This window comes from Hippoglossus stenolepis, chromosome 22 (assembly GCF_022539355.2).
Source record: "Hippoglossus stenolepis isolate QCI-W04-F060 chromosome 22, HSTE1.2, whole genome shotgun sequence".
NCBI classification, from domain to species: domain Eukaryota; kingdom Metazoa; phylum Chordata; class Actinopteri; order Pleuronectiformes; family Pleuronectidae; genus Hippoglossus; species Hippoglossus stenolepis.
Window position 1 is genome coordinate 12,088,487 of NC_061504.1, and position 20,027 is coordinate 12,108,513.

General features: G+C 42.5%; 1 protein-coding gene across 1 annotated transcript in view; it reads left to right on the forward strand.

The window, feature by feature from the left end:
• exoc4 (exocyst complex component 4) overlaps positions 1-20,027 on the forward strand; it is a 111,587-nt gene that overhangs the window by 17,214 nt on the left and 74,346 nt on the right. The window contains exons 9-10 of the mRNA XM_035147336.2: positions 12,422-12,567; positions 12,811-12,899. Coding sequence (XP_035003227.1) covers positions 12,422-12,567; positions 12,811-12,899 — 235 coding nt within the window. The remainder of the gene's footprint in view (positions 1-12,421; positions 12,568-12,810; positions 12,900-20,027) is intronic.

Genomic DNA, 20,027 nt, shown 5'->3' on the forward strand with positions numbered 1-20,027 from the left:
TAAATCTATTTGGATGTATTCATGTCTTCTTCTATTGTCCATTCTGTTTACCATCGCTCCTAATGGTATGGGTTTCATATTGTGGCACTGAACCTGGTATCAAGTTAGTTTTCACGGTGAACTCTGGGTTGTTTGTGTTGCCCACCCCTAACCGGCACAACCCCAGGCATTTATTTTTCATTCCCCGCCATGGATATTTGCTTGTCCTTGATTCCTCCGGTTTCTTAAAACATTGATTTAGTTCGCCCTCTCTTACAGTAAATTAATCAGCGGAGGAGCCGGCTGCGGTGTGATGGATGGCATTCAATCTGTCAGCGAGAAGCAGCAAGGGAAGGAGACAGGCGAGGCTTGATTGCTCAGATTAATTTTCGGTTCTTTAATTGGTGTGTATTTATGCGGGGTTCCCGCTCCCTGCTCCTGCGTGATTGGCGGAGGGGCGGAGCAGCTGTTGGACTGACCTATGGCGGATCTCGAAGGAAAGTCTGCGGCAGTCGTTGCTGTCAAAGCGCTCGCTGGGCGTGTGTGTGTGTCTGTCTCCCTGTGTGTGTTGATAATGGAGAAATCTGCGCTCTCTCCGGTGCTCCTTCACTGCGACGTGTGTAATTTGAATTTATGACATTTTTCTGAAGCCTTCCTCACGTGTATAGCAACACTTTAAGTTGCCTGAGAGCTGGATTCTCTTAAAGAGGACGAGGAGCTTCTCCCTTAATTTTATGCTTTTCTATACGACTTAGATGCTAGTGAGGAACTCAACTTTCTAGCGTGGGAAAGTACAGGAAACACATTTTCTAACCTCATCATCGCTACGGTGATCAATAGCGAAATCAGCATAAACATAAACATTTGTACATAAATAAGATGACAGAGCGTTTGCTGCCCGGTTTAAATTTATAGCCTGTTTACTTCAAGCTATCGCATTCTGGCTCGTCTTCACACTCTTCGTCGGCTGGCAGGCTTGAATGCATAAATACAGGAGTGTATGGGTGTGTGTGTGTGTGTGTGTATTTCAAAGGTTGTGAATGTGCATAGGCATGTGCTATGATAGCTCTGTTCTAGCAGTGGGGTCACAGAAGGCATTAAGCCATTCCCCAGCATGCGACCGTTGCCAGCACCCAGTTACCAGGGGCTCACTCCACTCCCCCCCCCCTGTCCCCGCGATGTGAGATAATGTAATCTCTTGATTAGAATACTCATTACGTGAAATGAGGTTTTCTTATTCACTCACTGGTGTTATTATTTCCTGACCGATTGTATCAATACGAAGGCCCCCTCGTCCACACCTCCCTCCCCTCTGCCGTTTCTCTCACGTCTTGCTTGTTGCTTCCATTTCCATTTCCTCTTCTCCTTCTTTTCTTCCTTCCTCAGCCTCATTCCTGCTGCCGCTGTATCACACTCCCTCAGTTTCCTAATGCCCTGTGCATATTCCTCTTGCTCCTTGTAATTTCCTTCTTGATCTCATTATCTTATTTATTTTTTCTCTCTCTCACAACTCCCACACTCACTTTCACCCCCTTCGTTTAGCCCACTCTGTCTCGGAGAGTCACATATCGGCAATGAGAGAAATTACTGCTCCCACAGTGGCTCTGGTAAATATGACTGGATACTGAAACAGTTCTTATCTCGCGTTAAAAGACCCTCAGAGGGGCAGGAACATGCTTGGCAATGGTTCGAATTTGGTCGTGAATTTTGTTAGCCCCTCATCACGTTTCTTTCTTGATTTTGTTATGTAAAAGTCACACTTCTAAAATTGGTATGAAGGCTAACAGAGTTGCCTGCATAAGTGTAACACAGGCTGCTTGTTGATGAAAGTTGTTAAAACTTCTCTAACTTTTTGTCACCTACTACTAAGTATTTTAGTATATCCGCGTTAATGAAGCTAAAATATCCAGAATACGGTGGCTGCCATGTTGCACATTTGACGCCAATTTGGAACCAGTAGTTATTGCGGTTTGTAGCCGCGGTGTTGAGGTCCCTCTGATTCACGCTCACGACAAATTGTGAGTCAGTCTCAGCTGCCAATCAAGTTTCACCCTGTTTTTTTTATAGAATCAAATAACTTATTAAAACCCAACTTACTGGAAAGATTAACATGAGCATACGTCAATTTGATGAGGAGAGAAACCATCTAGAAAAATGTATTTAAAGTGACATTTTTAGTTTGGTCCATGTCCTTTCTGTCAATCTGGAGGAGGTGGGGTTTATGACCTGCACTGCAGCCAGCCACCAGGAGGCGATCAAGATGATTTGGCTATGTCCATCTTTACATTAAGTCCATAAGTCCAAAAATATTTGAATCACTGCTTTTCTCAACCCCTTTTATACAGAAATCCCACAATATCTGAGATATGAAGAAGACTAATTATTACGTCGACTTAAATTGTTTACACTGAACCAAACCACGATGGCATAATGTTGCCACTTTGACATTGACATGTCGGTGTTCCATGTCCCGCAGATAACAATCCCTCTCCATGACTGCCTCGGCTGCCGGATTAAATCCCGAACAACAACAATGCCCCCCCCATTCCTCCTATAAAGAGCAGCGAGGTGGAATACAGAACCGTTTGTATGAAAGAGGCTTTAGTTATTGCACTTAACGTCTCTGACATGTGCAGAAACCTCCGGGTACGTGTTATTTATTTCCTCACTTTGAGAGGTGGAGAAACCAGGTTGACCTTTTCACATGACAGACCAGCAGACAGATGCGAGAGCCGACAGAAACACTGGGTGCACCCGGTTACAGGCCTCGGCTGAGAAACGCTCTTCATCAATGCGTGGCTCAGGCCCAATAGGCTGAGAGTGCCACTCAGAAAAAAACAAGCTTTTTAAAACTCAGGATATGTGTAGTGGTTCTAATCCCGGGTCAGAAATGCTGCAGTTTCTCCTCCTTATTCTTTATTTCAGTGAAGAAGTATTGATCGCAGGCTTAAAAGACTGGATGGTAATCAGTGGTATTGATGCTGCGAGGAGTGTTTCAATGCCACTTCACAATTTTTCCACTGGCTTTCTGTAGAATGCATGTGTGAGTATATGTATTGATTATTCACACCGTTATTGAATTTGCATTTCTAAGTGCCCGCACCACCACATACCTTCAATACTGCCTGCGACTGCATTTCTTCCCCGTACCATCAGAAACCCTCCTGTTCTTCAAAGCACTCTGTTTCTTCTGAGGAATCAGCGACTGGAATCTGTTTGTATTCAGAAAATCTGATTTGGCTCCATCACATACTTGAGACGACCTGTCAGCAACTTTAATGTGATGTTATCTGAGTTACAACATAAAGTCTAAACAACATCGCGTGCCAAGCGAGAAAATCCACAAGTTTCCTTTGAATTATTAACGCAACAGAAGTCACAATACCCCATCAGGTAATTGGGTAACATAGTTCATCAAAGATCACAGTTCACAGACCTCCCCATGCATTCTTCATTAAGACCACCTAGTGGGAGTGTTATTTCGTGCTGGCATCGCGTGTCTCCGGCTACTGACGTCCGACACCTCTTGACCTTGTCGGCTGTTCAGTTTGAGGCGCGCGGGTTTGTTAATTAGCTCGCCATTCACGCATTCTGCGAGGATCCGTGGCTGGGTGACTGGCTCGCCGTGTGTGTGTGTGTGTGTGTGTGTGTGTGTGTGTGTGTGTGTGTGTGTGTGTGTGTGTGTGTGTGTGTGTGTGTGTGACCGGAGTGCAAATCGCACTTTTAATGAGTGGCTTCCTCTCTGCAGACAAGGAACTCTGAGGCTGTGCGCTCAAAAATTATTGACGGATGTTCGCTGTCTCTGTGCTGTCTTTAAGAACTGATTCCTGGATCACGGATACTTGACCAGAGGAATCAAACTTGTTCACATCCCTCTGTAGCAGGAGCCGAGCTGTTTTGATGTTGGCTCCACATAAAGAGTCAGATTTTAAAAACAAACCTTGACTAGACGTATCTTGTCGAGTCAGGTATTCAATATCCCTGCTTTAGAATATACTTTGAAACCCCAGGTGCGTTCTCAATTTGATGCTGTGATTTTCCTGAGCTTTGGTCATATATTACTAATAATATATATATTATTTTCCTGTTTTTACCCATCCCTGATCTCCCCCTCTTTATCGATTCAGACACCGACGAGACGAGACCCTATATCTTTGTCTAAACCTGCTTCATATTTAATCATTTCACTGCTGCAGAAGTACCAAGACAAATGGGGTATTACGTTCCTGCCGGAGATATTTAAATATACAAGTGGCTTAAATATTCACAGCCTTCTCTCAGCGCATCAACAGAGTGAAAACGAGGTGAATTGAACTGCCAGCGAGTAGCCAGAAGACAATGATCTCTTTTAATTAGATATGAGGCGCAGACATCGCTGCGTTGCTCTCGCTGCAACATTTTAATCAATGTGTCAGATTTATTCCGCCGTCCAAAGCGCTGTTATATTTACATATCGTCCGCCGTCTCCATGGTATTGCAAAGTCTCATCTCTGTCAGCAACAGCCCCCCCCACCCCCTCACATCCACTACATCAACATCACCAGAGACTTAATCAAATGCTGATGCGTGTTTTCGCAGTAATTTCCTTGACGGTTGTCGATACATTTTTATGACTTGATGTCGCAGGAGAGGACACAATATTTTGTCCTGTGCTGTAAACGCCATTGAAGAAGAACTCAGAGCTCTGTGATGAACAGTTTTCTCATTTGGATACAAGGTGCTGCTGTGGCGGCAGATAGAACGAGCCCCAAGGGATTCATATCTCACTGAATAACATGCAGAACTTTGTTTACTGCAATGCCAAAATGAAAAATGTGGCATTACCAGGGTCATTCTCTACTAACTAATCTTCATTTTTTGGGGAATTATAGTTATTCTGAAACTCTGATATGACTTCGTATTCATCCTACTATACGTAGGTTTTAAATTTAAATCATTATGGTTTTATAAAGCCATTAATTGAACACGTTGAAACCTGGAGAAACTCTATTTGAACTTAAAGCTTTCCAATATGGTAAAGTTCACCCATATTTGAAACCAATTATGGGGAATGGTAATAGTGTGATCACTCTATGTCTAAGTATATTTAACATGTTTTGTCTTCCCTCCGGTTCTTCAGTTAAATATGTTCAGTAATTATTGCTCCTGCAGCATTCACTCTGCTATTTTGACTAGCAGAGATGAAACTGAGAAGCGTGGATTTGTAAAGGAGAGTATCCATAGCAACACCATTCTATTATTCCTCTTCTCGTTGTTTTGTTTTTTTAAACAAAAAGTACACATATCAATGTCAGGGACACAGCAAGGACACGGAGGGAAATAAAAATGGATTTGAGTGAACACACGGGCACATCTTCCTTTTTCCTCCGTCAACAAGATAGCCTTCAAAAGATTGACTTGATGTGGCCCACTCCAGGTGGGATCCCCCGCTGTCCCGCGGCAGTTCAGTGCTGCGGGAGTAGTTGTGGCTGAAGCTCTGTCCAAACTTGTGAAGGTTATTGAAATTTCTGGAACATAATCAATACAGGGTGTTTACAGAAACCTTTCTTTGACGGCCAAGGACACTTTGGGCTTTAACTTCAAACTAGCACGGAGGGATATCAGTCAATATGTGTTGTGACAAGACACCAGCCGTGGGATTTAGTGGGAAAACAGCCGATTTCAATAAGGCCTTGTGAAAGGAACAAAGCGCTAAGATTGTTCTCTCGGCTGCTTTTTACGATGGATTAATAAGAAGGAGAGGATGTGAGCCAACGGAAGAGAAAACCAAGCAACGTTCATTTCTTTAATTTTAGCCGATTGTGTCCGATTGAGTTTACCCGACCACAGGTGCTCACCTGCGGAACTTTGAGTGACGCTCTCCTAATTGCTCTGATTTGTCTGTAATGGACAGAATGGAGGACGAGCACACGCTTTCTGGAGGCACAAAGGGTGACACCGGGACATCTTGCGAGGAAGAAAATAAACGGGAGTGCCGGTAATGAATTACGGAGGCAGAGTTCCATGAAGCTTTTCTCCAATTCTTAATAGAACTTCGCACTCAGCCCAGCGGACTGATTTAAGTTCTGGGCGAGACCCGAGCCACTCGAGTGCAGAACAAGCTCAGTCGCTTGATAGAATTACGTCGAACAGTTGTGGCGGAAATGATTGTCTTTGTCAGGAGAGCCCTTGAGAGAGATGTGTTTTGCATGTGTGCCCACTCGCACACACACACAAACAGACAAACACGCACACTGGAGTTGATGTGAACTCTCGGGCTCGGTCTTATTATCTGGTGTGAAGAGCCGTTTGCCACGTGTCACATTTTTTCATGTACCGTCTCTTTTTCCAGCCCGCTGTTTCACAGCTTGTCCCATGAATATTGACTTCCAGTGATGTCAGTCGGTTCCTTCACCCCTTGCCTGTTTCTCCATCAACCCTCTGAAACCTGTGAGGGGAAGTTAAGGCGGATGTCCTGCTGATGTAATTTCGAACGAAGATACGTTTTTTTGGTGAATTAGTCCAGATCCGTCCACGCTGAAGAAGTTGCTAAGACGAGGCTTTGATGTTTAAATGCTGTAGTTTCAACCTGAACCCGTCGAGAATGATAAGTGGAAAGAGATACCAGTTTGTTTCCATCTGGTGCCGCCTGTTGCCAATTTTAAAGACACAGCGAGAGAGAGAGAGAGAGAGCGAGCGTGTTCATATTACATTTGCCTGATTTATCCCATTTCATGTCCACTGATAGCAGAGCCAGTTACATCAGATGTCGTGAACACTCCAGGATTCAACTAAAATTAGAACCGGCTCCCATTTGGAACCAATCTACAATTAGTAATGTTAAACCAGTGAATATGTTTATTTATTGTCACTTTGTGGATCTTTGTGTTACTCTTTGTTTTGGCAGCTGCAAAACCTCACTGCTGTTTATTAGCTCACCATCACGACTCATCACGTCATTCTTGCATCTCTGGGTCCCTTTTAATTCACTGGCACAATCTTTCACAGACAAAGTAAACACGTTTTCTATCAGACAAACTGAAGTTGTTATTTCTTAGATTAAAGGTGGGTGATCCTTCAGAAACTTCCAACCTCAAGATGATTCACGATCGTCATATTGACTATTTACACTGAATAGAAGTCAGTGTTGCATTAAAGACACTTTAAAACTTAGTAAAAGTCAATATGCTCCTGTAGTGGCTGCACTTTTTTGACTCATCTTAAATGTTAATCAATGATATTTGTGTCTGGGCCTTGTGAGATTCAGAAGAGTGAGGCTGTACGGACCCGAGTGATGCTCCTTCACATGGCTCCTTTCATGGTCGTTTTTCTACATCTGTCGTATCAGCTCAGAAAGTGTCGACCATTGCCCGACAAATTTTGCAGATAACTTTCCTTTGAGAAAGATCAAACTGAAAACGTGTCGACCAACTGCCACACTACGCTGACGTTGAGTCCCCTTTTGGCGTCGGTTCCTCAACCGCCATGTTTCCAACTCATGTTGGATTCTGTTTCAAATGCATCACACATGAAAGAGACTGGGAGAGAGAGCCAGTTTGACCAGTCAGCAAAGCTGTCAATCTGCAATCATTCTGTGGGTTTGTGAATGTCGGGTGGATCCATGTTATTAGATTAGACTGAATTGTCTTTTTTAAATTGACAGATAACCTACCTCTATCTTATTTATCTATTCATTTTCGAACCAGCGTTACAGTGCAGTACAGTTACAGCACATTTTTACTTATTATTGTCCTTTTTTTCACTGTTAAAACGCAGAATATAGACAAAAGCTGTGAAGTTTTTTACTTGTGCAACAGTTAGTACAGTAGTTTACCAGCACTGTGATATATTAATGTGGGTTTTATCCTCAAACACTGAATTAAATCAGAACTGCAGCTTCGCACGCACACTGCCCTGCTATATTAGGAACATTCAGTGCTAGGCAACTAGCATCGTTTGCCTTATTTGTGCCGAACAGATGCTGCAAAGTGTTGTGTGGGTGATCGTTGTTTACTTTTATCGCAGTTATTGTAGTTTTCTAATATTAGGTACCTTGGCAGCGCTTGAATAGAGTAGTTGACAGCTGGAGATGATGTTGACTCACTACTCACATTAAAAGTTACGATTCTATATTTCAGGAATAAAGTGACTTTTGTCACGTTTCTGACATGATGCATTTGAATCTGCAAGTTTGTCCTTTATGAAAAGAAAATAACACAAATATTCTTGACAAATAAACGTGTGTGTTGTTAAGCCTCTGAAATTGTGCTTGGTAATTAGTTTGCTCACTCGGCAATGATATTGAGACATATTTAGTCAGTGTCCCATCCATAAACACACATTTGTGTTGACTTTGGCTTTGCAACAACAACTTTTGTTTTACCAATTAGATTTGGAACGGACAAAGAAAATAATTAGGAAACTTGAAGGTGACTTTAACAAAACTTTATTCTTGCGAGTTATTGGCTCTGCGATGTGTTTGCTGCTGATTTGACGTAGATAGTTAAGATGGTTTGTGCAATCACAAAATTTACCAGGAGGTCCTTTCAGTAGAGGTGTGGATACCATCTTGTTTGACTTCACTCAAAGGTGTTAAATCAGCAGCTACTGGTTATTTAACTGGGTCTCTTGTGTTTTCTCTGTGTCCTCCTCCCTTCTCCCATCCTTCTATCCTTCTATGCCCGTCCTCTCTTTAGCATTCTGCTCAGTGTTCACTCGCCACCTATAATCCTTTGCTCTTTCTATTCTCCACGACGCTTTCCCACCTTTATCTCTCCTTCTTTCTCCCCCACCCCACCACCCCTCTGTGCCACTCTCTGCCTCCCGTCCCTCCATCCTTCTCCCTGTCCTAGCAGTCCAGTTAATTGCCTCCAAAGTTCACTCTGTCTCTGGGCTAATGCAATTTAAGTAGGGTCGGAGCCCCTTCATCAGCCAGGCGCTGGCATTTCATTAAGTCTACTTGGGCGTTAGCTTGCAAGCAAGTGGGGGTTTCGCTCCATCAGCTCATCATTAGTAATTAATACACTGATAGGATTAGCTGCAGCATGAGGCCAGTGGCGAGTGGAAGCCTCGGTGTTGCCGGTTGGAGGGGACGTGTGTGATATGGCCTCCAGGACTCCCGGTGATGAGGGGAAGTGGGTTAGAGAGTAATTATGCGTATGGAGCACGGTTGTATGTGCCTGTTTAGCTTTGCATGAACATCTCGCACCGAACGCTATTACATCACACGTAACAGGTAATATGAGAAAGTTCACTTTTTTAGTTATTTTCTATAGTTTTGACATTTTACATTATGCAAAAAGTACAAATATGACATAGTTATTTGAAAGTAAAATTCTAACTATTGTTTAAACAAACACAAAAATAAAAGTCTGTCACCCCAACATTCCTCCATGAAGATTTTGCAGTTTTAAAGGACACAAAATGATGCTGAATTCATTTTTCTTTGGACATTTACAGTCCCATTTTCAGCAGAATCTTTCTCTGTCATAAGTTTAATCCACTCTGTACATGAGCCTGGATGCTAAGATAAAGCCTCTTACTGATAGCTGTGCCTTAGTAAGCCCTGGTGGAATGGAAGATTTATTCCATAACAGACAAAGCTACGGGGATTCTGCTAAAGAAGAATGCTAGAGTCACAAGTATTTCAAAAAACGCAATACCAAAAAATACAAATGTACCTATATACTTGTTAGATTTCCAACATTTATTATCTTGGGTTAGGCCCATTTTAATCACGTTCATGGTTGTAAAAATAATATCCATGTAGAATTTTATAATGGATGAACTTCTTGCATCCCCTGTAGTCTTAACAGCCTGCCATGAATCTTCCCTTATCTCATTATCAAGATCCCCTTGACATATTAAACTATAGTGCAAATTGTAGTGTGAGAATTTGAGATTTTCTTAATGAAATACTGATGCAGAATATAATATGGTACAAGAAAGTCTCCTCCGCTTCCCTCTGTAGCCCAAAGACAAATGAATTATCTCTGCAGAGTCACATTTGTATGTACTCCTTTTGCCAGCCATTTATCTCATTGAAAGGATTATTTCAAAATACACATATTTATAGGGTTATTCCATATGGAAGAGTAGCTTTGTTTATACTGCACTCACCCAAATTGTGTTCTCCCACCCATGTCCATTTTGAATCTTGTTAAAGTGGGTTAGGTGGACCTCAAGGCTCCATGTTCACCCACCCAGGGTTAGGATTATAATTTGCCCAATGCCATGTTACATAATTCCTTGTTTGGAAGAGCCAGTCCTCCATTCGCTCTTGAGGCAAACAGATTCTCTGACTGATACTTGGCATTTTTCCATTCCAGATGGTCCTTAATCATATGATTATGTTGTTTAAAGATTCCCTTAGAGATGTGATTAGATTATAGTGTTTTTTTTCCCCAATAAATCCGGATTTATTCAATTCCATTATCCAGATTGTTCTGTTTAACTAGTGGAAATTATATTTCCTAATTTTGACCCTGAACACAGCCTCATATCTGAATATATTCATTCCAATCAGTTAAACTGGAATGTACGATTGCTGATTTTATGCACCTTGGGGTATCAACATAGCCTCAGGTTTATTGACCCTTTATTTTCCAGCCTGATATTTCAGAAGAAGATTCAATCATAGATAAAACATTAGGAACTGGGGAGGCTCTTTATAAGTAAAACATTTCTAGTTAGTTGTAACAAAAAACATCAACCTCTTTTTTTTTAAATATCATTAAAACCTGTAGTGTACTTTAATCAATATGTATTTTTGAAACATATTCAGAAGTTACTTTCTTGTCCGTAATCTTTTTCCTATATCTGCTCTTGCAAATGTGTGTGCACTTGAATTAATGTCGGCGCTAACATGTGAAGGCTTTCCCGTGCATGACGGGGGGGGTGCTCTCCGCAGCGTTAATTACATCATTATGGTCGGGATGGATCTCCATCTGCTCTACCATTACTCCTGTCCCATTCCGGCCTGACCCACTCTGCGCCTCAGAATTAGACACACACAGGCTAAATGGCTCCGCTAAATTATGAAGCTATTAGATATGGGAGGCTATTTTAGAACATATGTATTCACACAGAGAGAGGAATGAAGATGGGGCGAGCGAGAGAAAGGAAACGACGAACGGAGGTAGACGGCGCAAGAGAGAGAAAATAGAAATGTGAGAAATGAGAGATGAGGCAGTAAGAGAGTTTGAAAAATGAGAGCCAGTCAAAGCAACGTAGGGAATGTGCAGATATAATGATAGAGTAGAGGAAGTTAACTTTCTCTATCTGGCCACAGTTTCGATGTGCTTGTCCTCGGCTATTGTTAGAAGTTGATAAGATTTTTATGAAGCATGATAAGACGTTGATGGATTTCACCATGGATCATGCCGACAGTTCAGGAAAATGGTGGACGCGGGTTTCAGCGGTGGTCATCAAATGCACCCAGTGATGTCAGTGGCCTTTTTCTATCTCCAGGGTTTATTTTCTTCTCTTTAGTTGATAAAATGTTGTCGTGAATTGTAATAAACTGTGATACTACAAGCCACGATAAACAGAAGACCTGCTGCTCACAATCTCTCAAGCTGATATCGTAGACATATATCTCTGCAGAGCAAGGCAATTGTAAATACACATTTCTTTAAAAATGATGTGAAATAGATGAGAATAAATTGCAGTAAAATATTCCCAGAAAGAAAAGAATAGTGTGACCACAGTTGGAACAGTCGCTGTGGAGAAATTGAACTAAGCACTTCAGTGAGCTGTAGTGTTAGGCAGCATCACACCAGACAGCTAATGATCCGAACACACAAGATTTATTTGAACAGTTTAACGATCTATTTTGGTCGTATGGATAAAAAAAGGTACTTGTGAATAATCTTACAGGTGAAGAGAGAATAGACAGGCCGAGCTTACAGGATATGATCCTGAGTGGGAGCTTCTAAGTCATTGATAAACTCCATGTGACATTATCTTTGGTGTAATAACATTAGGAGGAGTCAGATGAGGATAACAATGCGGCACCAGTGAGTAACTTCACACTGTTTTTTTTTACTATGTGTTAGAGGAACTATTATAAGTGACTCTGTGAAATTATAGAAATACAATGTTTTTTGGACCAGTTTAGTTCGATGCAGATATTTGTTTTGTTTGTATGGACACTTTAGAATCTCCAATTAACCCAACCTACATGTCTTTGGACTGTGGAAGGAAGCCGGAGTAACCAGAGAAAACCAGGATTCATCATTATCGTCCCTTCAAATTGTAGCCAGATGACAACAACCCCTTAAAAATCATTGTCGACTGTAGACACAGCTTGTTATGCAAAGACAACAACCTGAACCGGTGTCACCTAGTGAAAGGCCATTATTGATACCATACAGGCCATTATCCCATTAAGATAAGACTAAGATGGTCCTTACCTCCATTCTTGTGCTTCTTAACTTTTCACATTTTGCTCTGTGTCGTCTAGGGTCTGCTGATGGAATATCTTGATGTGAAGAACAGCCGGAGTGCTACAGAGCCATCGGCTCAGCTCTCCTACGCCAGCACGGGCAGTGAGTTTGCTGCCTTTTTTTCCAAGAAGAAGCCACAGCGTGCCAAGCAGTCTCTTTTCAAGTGAGGATCAAATCTTTTGCTCTACGGTTCATGTTTGTCCAAAAATAAAGGAATAAAGTATTTTCTATACAAGAGACTTTATCTCATTAGACAAAAAGTATCTTTAATGTTACATTATTCTGTTTAACATCTCATACCAAAGGCCGCTGATCTTTGGATCCCCTTCGCTGCAGCTTGCTGTTGCATTATTTATGTATTGTTGTATTGTGTGCCCGCTTGTTAACCCTTTGGTGTGTTTTGTAGGTTTGAATCGTCTTCCCATGCCATCAGCATGAGTGCCTACTTGAGAGAGCAGAGGCGAGAACTCTACAGCAAGAGTGGAGAATTACAAGGTGAGGAGGGGGATGGAGGGATGAATGTAGAGAGGGGCGGTGCAGAAGACTCCTGAACAGCTGGAATGGAGATGGGTAGAAGGATAGTGAGATGAAGGGAGAGGGTGGGTGGGGGGGGGTGGCAGGGCAGAAGGTGGGAAAAGTATTGACTGAAATGTGGGAAAAGGGAAAAGTGTGAGAGAGACAAGAATAAATTGGGTAGGGTTTTGCGGCGTGGGGGATAAAGCAGGAGAGGAAAGAGCAGCAAAGGTTAGGGTTGGGTGGAGGGATGAAAAGAGGGAGAACTGTTGGAGGTGTATGGGTTGACTGCGAAAAAAAGATCTGAGTAGGAGACACAAGACTTACTAGCTTACTGGAGAGACAAAAGATAAGGCTACATGCAGATAGATCGACGAGTACAGAGACGGCTAACGTGTGAATCTTGCCTTGAGTTTACAGACAAGGTGTATAGTGAATTGGCAAAGATGGAGACAGGGGTGTGGAAGACTGCTGCCATACAGTGAATCAAAATATAAATGAAGTGCTGTTGAGACAGAGACTGTATGTCGCAGATTGAAAAGAGACACATGTCTAGGAACAGAAAGGCGACCAGCGGAGGAATGTGGAACGGCAAAAGGCAGAGAGCAGGGTGACTCTGCAACCCACCAGCAGGTCAGGGGCCTTGAAAACCTCTCAGCCACAGTCATTCTCTCTCACACATACACACACACACACACACACGTAAACACACACGTAAACACACACGTACACACAAAACAGAACACTGAGTGAGCTACACAGCCAGACCCTGGAGAGTCCATGCTGCTCCACTGCTGCTGCTTCTTCTGTCTCCCTCTGACTCTGTGTTTCTCTGCCCGCGACCTTGAGGTTTCAATCAGCGGTGCCTGACAGCGCTGTTTGTCTGGTACTACTCACCGAGCTCCTCGTTGACGTTGTTTGGATAAAAGAGAAAAAGTTAAGCGGTGGTGGAAGTAGATTGCTTTGGATTTTTTTGAGAATTCTGTTTATCACAGCATGCAAAAATGTTTTTTTTTGACAATATCTTCATATTTATGACTAGAATTCACTAGATCCAGATTTTTATTTGAATCTGCACCAAATTGCACACACTCAAAAGTATCACTCCCCTGTATATGCCAGTTTTTTTCCGTCAAGATCTATGAATTATTCTCTTTGAAATCAATGAAAATGTTGCATAACGCCCAATCTCTCAATTTTAAAGAAAGCAGAAAAACAATCCTGGATGTGCACAATGATCCAGATCCATTCCAAGATTTCGTAGGATCTTCCCTGACCCATAACGTATCCTTCCACCAAATTTTGTTGTAATCCGTCCAGTAGTTTTTGCATAATCCTGCTAAACAAATAAAAGCAGACAAAAACATTACCTCCTTGATGGAAGTAATTAGGATTCTGTATATATCTTAAAAACAACCTTTAAAAAAACTCCACTAAAGTATATTTAATTACAGGCTGTACCACTATTTTTTTAACAAGTCATACTGCATATAGTGTGTAAATGTACACAAAATGTACTGCTCCAGCTCCCCACCATCACCACCACCACACAAAAAAAGAACAGCATTGATTAACTGTGGATAAAGGAAAACCTCAAATAGCCTTCAAATAACAGCTCACTTTTTTTTTTTCTTCTTCAATCTGTCGGCGCCGCAGAAAGCAGGGTGGAAAAAATATGATTTTTGACTGGCTGAATGCCTCGGAGCGTTCATAAGGAGATGAGATTTCTTTGGCGCTTTCATTTTACCTGTCACAATGCGTAGCGCCGGCCACGAGCCCCGGCCAGGGCCCTGAATGGCTGCAGAGGAGATTGAAGGAGTAAAAAATCATTTAGAAGAGTGAAATAAGTCGACTGTGATGGAGGGAGGGGGAAGGATGGATGCAGCAGAGGTGGGGGTGGGGGTTAAAAGTCATTGTTTTCATCAGGGTCCAGCGAAGAAACCATTAAGAGATTTCTCAAGGAAGAAATTAGAAAAATATATATATTGGACTGTGTGGAAAGGGACTTCTTCTTCTTCTTCTTCAAATTAAACTTACTGTAGGGAGGGGAGGGAGAGGATAAAGAGTTAGAAAAGCGAGATTGAGTTGATGAGTTCTTCTGGCTACGGGATTACTCAACACTCCAAGCTTAGTCATGTGTGTCTCTCAGTCTCTCCACTTGGAGTTTCCTAAATTCTTTTTCCCTCCACGGCCTGCTTCAAGTCAAAAGAGTTATTAACTCAAACGCTCACCAACAGCCTCAGAAATAAGAGTTTGATTGTCCATTTTTTAAATCCAGCTATGCACCGTTAACAAATGCATGAGAATGGTCTTGCACTAAACAAAGTAAAAAGTCTACAAATGATTCTGTACTTTTTGCATTTGCTGTATTTAACTTTTTCGGGCGATACTGACTTTAAATGAGGTTACAGCGTTTCACACATCTGTGCACGAGTCGTCTGTAAGTACAGATAAGGGCAGCTGTATGCGTGATGATTTAGTAATCTATCCACAATCACACATCTCTGATGGGTTTGAAATTAATCTGTAATTCCTGTAATTTATGTCTCCCGAGTGTTGTAAGGACGCGCCATATATCATCACACGCGAGCACACGGCTGCGCGGACGCATATTCAGATGCCTCGCGTACGCATACAAACATGCAGGGGGGGCTTAATTGCCTGCATTCTCCATCCAAGCATGACTCGTATGCTTCAATTAATCCAATTCTCCATCTAAAGACTTTATTATGGCTCCATATGCAGCCACATCTGGAATATGTGTACGTAGTGAGACTGCCGGCAAGAGTGTGTGCACGTTGTGTAGTTCACATACATACAGCAGACCCTCAGCTGTCGGTCTGAATGTGTTTCTACTCTTTGCGGGTGTGTTTGTATCCTCTGCAAACCGCTCCCTCCGAATCACACAACCTTAATCCAGATTCAATCACGTCCCCTATGAATAAATGATGAAAACAACATTGTTCAAGCTACAGATGTGTTTTCTTTCCTCCCCGCTGCACGTCTCCAAACCGCTACACTTCTACATCCTCGACCTCCTGCCTCTTTATTGCCTCTCTCTGTGTGTGTGTGTGTGTGTGTGTGTGTGTGTGTGTGTGTGTGTGTGTGCGTGCGTGCGTGCGTGCAGCGGATGACTCAAAGTGCCCCAGTGGTCATCTGGGAGGCGAAGTGTGAATATAGAGTATCTCAATAACTACTGCAGTCCACACCAAGCCGGTAATGCATTAGCCGATTTTTGTGTTTTCTTATTTTATTTCTCTTTGTGCTGTGGCCGTTCGTTGTGTTTGGTGTGATATTGCTTCGCCCCGGGGCACGTTTGAAGTGACACCCCCGAGGGCCGTACACAAAGCCTGCCTATCAGCGCACGCTTTTCCCAGACACGCTCGCATCAAACTCCCCCTTTTCCCTGCGGGCACATACGTATTCTGCCATTTCCAACTTCCTCGCACCCCTGACCTCCCGCCACTCCCAAGATTTATTCCTAATCAACTCGCTTCCAAATCTATTTCACACATTCCCTGTTTTTCCTTTTGATATTCAAATAGACTTGTTCACAGGGTGTCCGGCAAACAAAAAGAACAGCTTGAGTCCCCCTATATGCAGTGTGGTTATGAACAGCTCCCACCCCCTTTTAATACCTGTCTGCTCAGTCGAGGTGCAGGGGGAGAAAAAAAACAAAACCTGCATGTTGTTTTCAGGGCTTCTTGTTTATGTATAATAGCACCATGTTCCCGTGGGAAAAGGGAGGAACAGGGAAAGGGGGAGGAGTGACTGCTCAGGGCAGCCAGAAGTGGTGTTCCTTGTCAGGCTGATTCGAACACCCCAACAGGGAGGGGAGGGAGGAGAGGTGCAAATGGAAAACTGTCTAGCGGGAAGACATTGAGGTGGAGGTAATGGTGGGTGGGATATCCGGGGTGGGGTTGGCAGATGTTAATAGCCACGTGTTCTCAGAGGTGTGAGTGTGTGTTTGTGTGTGTGTGTGAGTGTGTGTTTGTTGCAGAAAGAGTATGATCCTGCAAAGTGATGTGTGGTGCTGGACACTTTACCAAACTGGGCTTGGGATTGAGGGTATTACTTTTGACTGTTCAGAAAGATGATGGAGTCATTAGAGGAGGTTTCGCATCACCCTCATCGGCTCCAGTATTCTACCCGGAGAATCTCTGGACAATTGGGATCCTGAGATATTTGTATTCATCTCGCTTTTTGTCGAACATTTGCGTTCTCACGAATAATTTTAGGAGAATATCCGGAGTTCTGTGCAGGTGTAGAAGCAGCTTTAACCTCAGTTTAACCTCATTCTCCAACAGATTCGCCAAATAATTGCTCTCAGATCAGCTCCTAAATCTTCGGCCACACTCCAGTAAATTCCCTGAATCCATTTCACTGTAAAATCTACCCTTTGCAATAATCATTCATTTCCCAATCATTCATTCTCTTAATTTGTTGTTCAAGGATAATGGATGTGCATTTATCTCATGCAGTGATCAATACTTGACTTCCATTGACCTTGCAATTATGATTTATCATATTCATAGACGGAACCTCGGATGGGGTTGAACTTTGCGGGTTAAAAAAGTCAATAATTATTACGGTATTATGATGCTGAAATGTCAAAGACACCTGCTTAGCTGTGATTGATGCCCCTGTCTCTAATCTTTCTTCTACGTTGATGATCTGTTATGGTTCAGTGTTTCCTGCTCAGCTTTCTCTTTACGGCGTCAGGTTGACATTGAGATTTGTGTGCGAGTGCATAAGTGTCTCAACCTGGACGACAAATCGTGAGCAAATCAAATCATGTCCCAATAAGCAGTGTTCCGTATGTTCATATTAATCCACTGAAAGTAAGTGTCAGTCAAACGATTGAAACAAATCCAGTATCTATAATAAAGTAGCTATCGTGGTTAGACAAGGAAGACTGTAGGAGCAGAGAAGACTTCACCTACTTAGAAAACTGTGTCCCTACACTGACACATTTTGGCTTGTGGCCTTCATCAACTGTAGAAAGACAACATGAACTGTAGTTTGTACCACTATTCTTTTTTTCCTCGGTGCTTGGTTCTTTTGTACAAGCAAAGATAATTGAACTGGCCGACACAGTTGGATTTCTTTTTTTAAGTGATTCATAAACCTTATGTATTCAGGCTATTCTAAACTTTAAATCACATCTTATGTGCTATGAAAGATAAAGTACTTTTCCTATTTTCAATAAACCCCTAATGTAATTTTCTTTCTTCCCCAAAAGTTCTTTACATTTTTCTTCCTCATTTTGCAACAGATTAAATTTGATGGGACACGTTATATAAAGGAGGTGTCATTATTTTCACTCATATGTCATAACTTTGTTGTAAGAGTCATTTTTCATTGATTTACTTTACCTACAGCAAAAACCAGACTAAACAAAGATGGATTAACATGTTACTAACCTTCAGATACACTTCACATTAACATTATTCACAGTAGAACATTACCCACGAAGCTGAGTGATTTAGAATATGCGCATATCCGGTCAGTGACTGATGAGCGTTTTCACACTGGTCAGATGTGGATGCGTGTGTGTGTGTGCGCTACATTAAGTATGCATGCCAAGTTATGTCATGAATGATATGTTCGACACGTCGTAATTGAACGACTCGGTGTAACCACGTTCTGTACGCTGCAGGAATGTCACTGGAAATTGACTTTTCCTCTCTTGTTCTGGCGCCAGACCTTTTATGTATCGCTTTGTTCCGGCAGCGACATAACTGGGTTTGTAGATAACATGCAAGGTACCTCTGTTACCCGACAGGCTATTACCGTGAAAAGCTTGTATTTGTGTTTGGCTTGAAAGCAAATACGCAGCACCTCTGCATATTGTGGAAAACAGGTACACACACATACACTTTGCTGCAGATGTCCTGGCTCTCAGTAGTTATTTTGAAAGTGTTATCTTCGTCTCATTGTGTTCAATTTGCAGAAAGATTTGAGCGGAGTTGATGATGATGGTTAAAACTACATTAAAAGATGTGATTTCTTTCCCTCTCCTTCAAGACGCACGCACTCACAAATGCACGGTGCTGGATTCATATATCTGCTGTGGGGCCAGTGATTGAATTACAGAAGCTCTGGTGTTGAAATTAAAGTGCAAGACAGACAGTGCAGGAAATGCAATGTGGCTTGTAATGATAATGATTTCCAGGTGTTTACTTTACTGTGCACCTCACAGAACCCATGGTTGAGAATCAAACGGACAGAAGCATCATAATGGGAAAGACATTGCAGGCGAGTGATGGAAAGACTGATATTAGAGTTTCCAGCGTTTAACTCACTGTTGTTGTCGGAATAACTTTTGTTATTTTCAGTTTGTTAAGTTATGTCTCTCCATTGTGAATCACGGATGATTGTCCAAACACAAGCCAGCAACACCTGCTGGAATAAATCTTGGTACGAGCCCGGGACTGAAACTGGATGTCAACCAAAAATCACTCTCTTTCTTGATAGATTGTTGATGCAGACTTCAGGGGGGAAAAGTCTCAGGGGAAAAATATCCGTTCAAAGAAATATCCGCAGATGTGCAGACAAGGTCTCAACACACACCTGGGTAAGGTGACAAACCCGTATCTCAGTCATTAAATGCTGTGAGATGATAGAAGTGCAAGAAATAAGAATGAAAGGGGGATGCAGAGGACAACAGAAGGAGAATAGAGGAAGGTTGTGCTAGTTTACACAGGGGAGACTTTAATCAGAGACAAAGAGCTCGGTGTATTTTTCCAGTCTGCGGCTAATTTTAATCAGCATTGGTCTTGTCAGTATTGGCGGCTTGGACTGTTACCTCTGTGTTTACTTTTAATCTCAGAGCTGCTGATTGGAAAAGATGGAGGGATGAAAAGGGGAGGTGGGAGGGAATGAAGGAGGGAAGAAGGGCGTGTGGGACTTGAGGCTGTGAAGATCCTGGCACCTGCGCCGTCGCAGGCACACTGGTGGCCCAGCAGATAAACACACACCTCCTGCTTTCCCAGCATGCAACAGGCTCTTCCGTTAAAGACTTGGAGTGTGCAGTGTGCTGACTGATTCCCTGCTGGGCCCAATCAAAGATGTGATGACACTTGGTTTTCTGGACGATTAGACCTACGG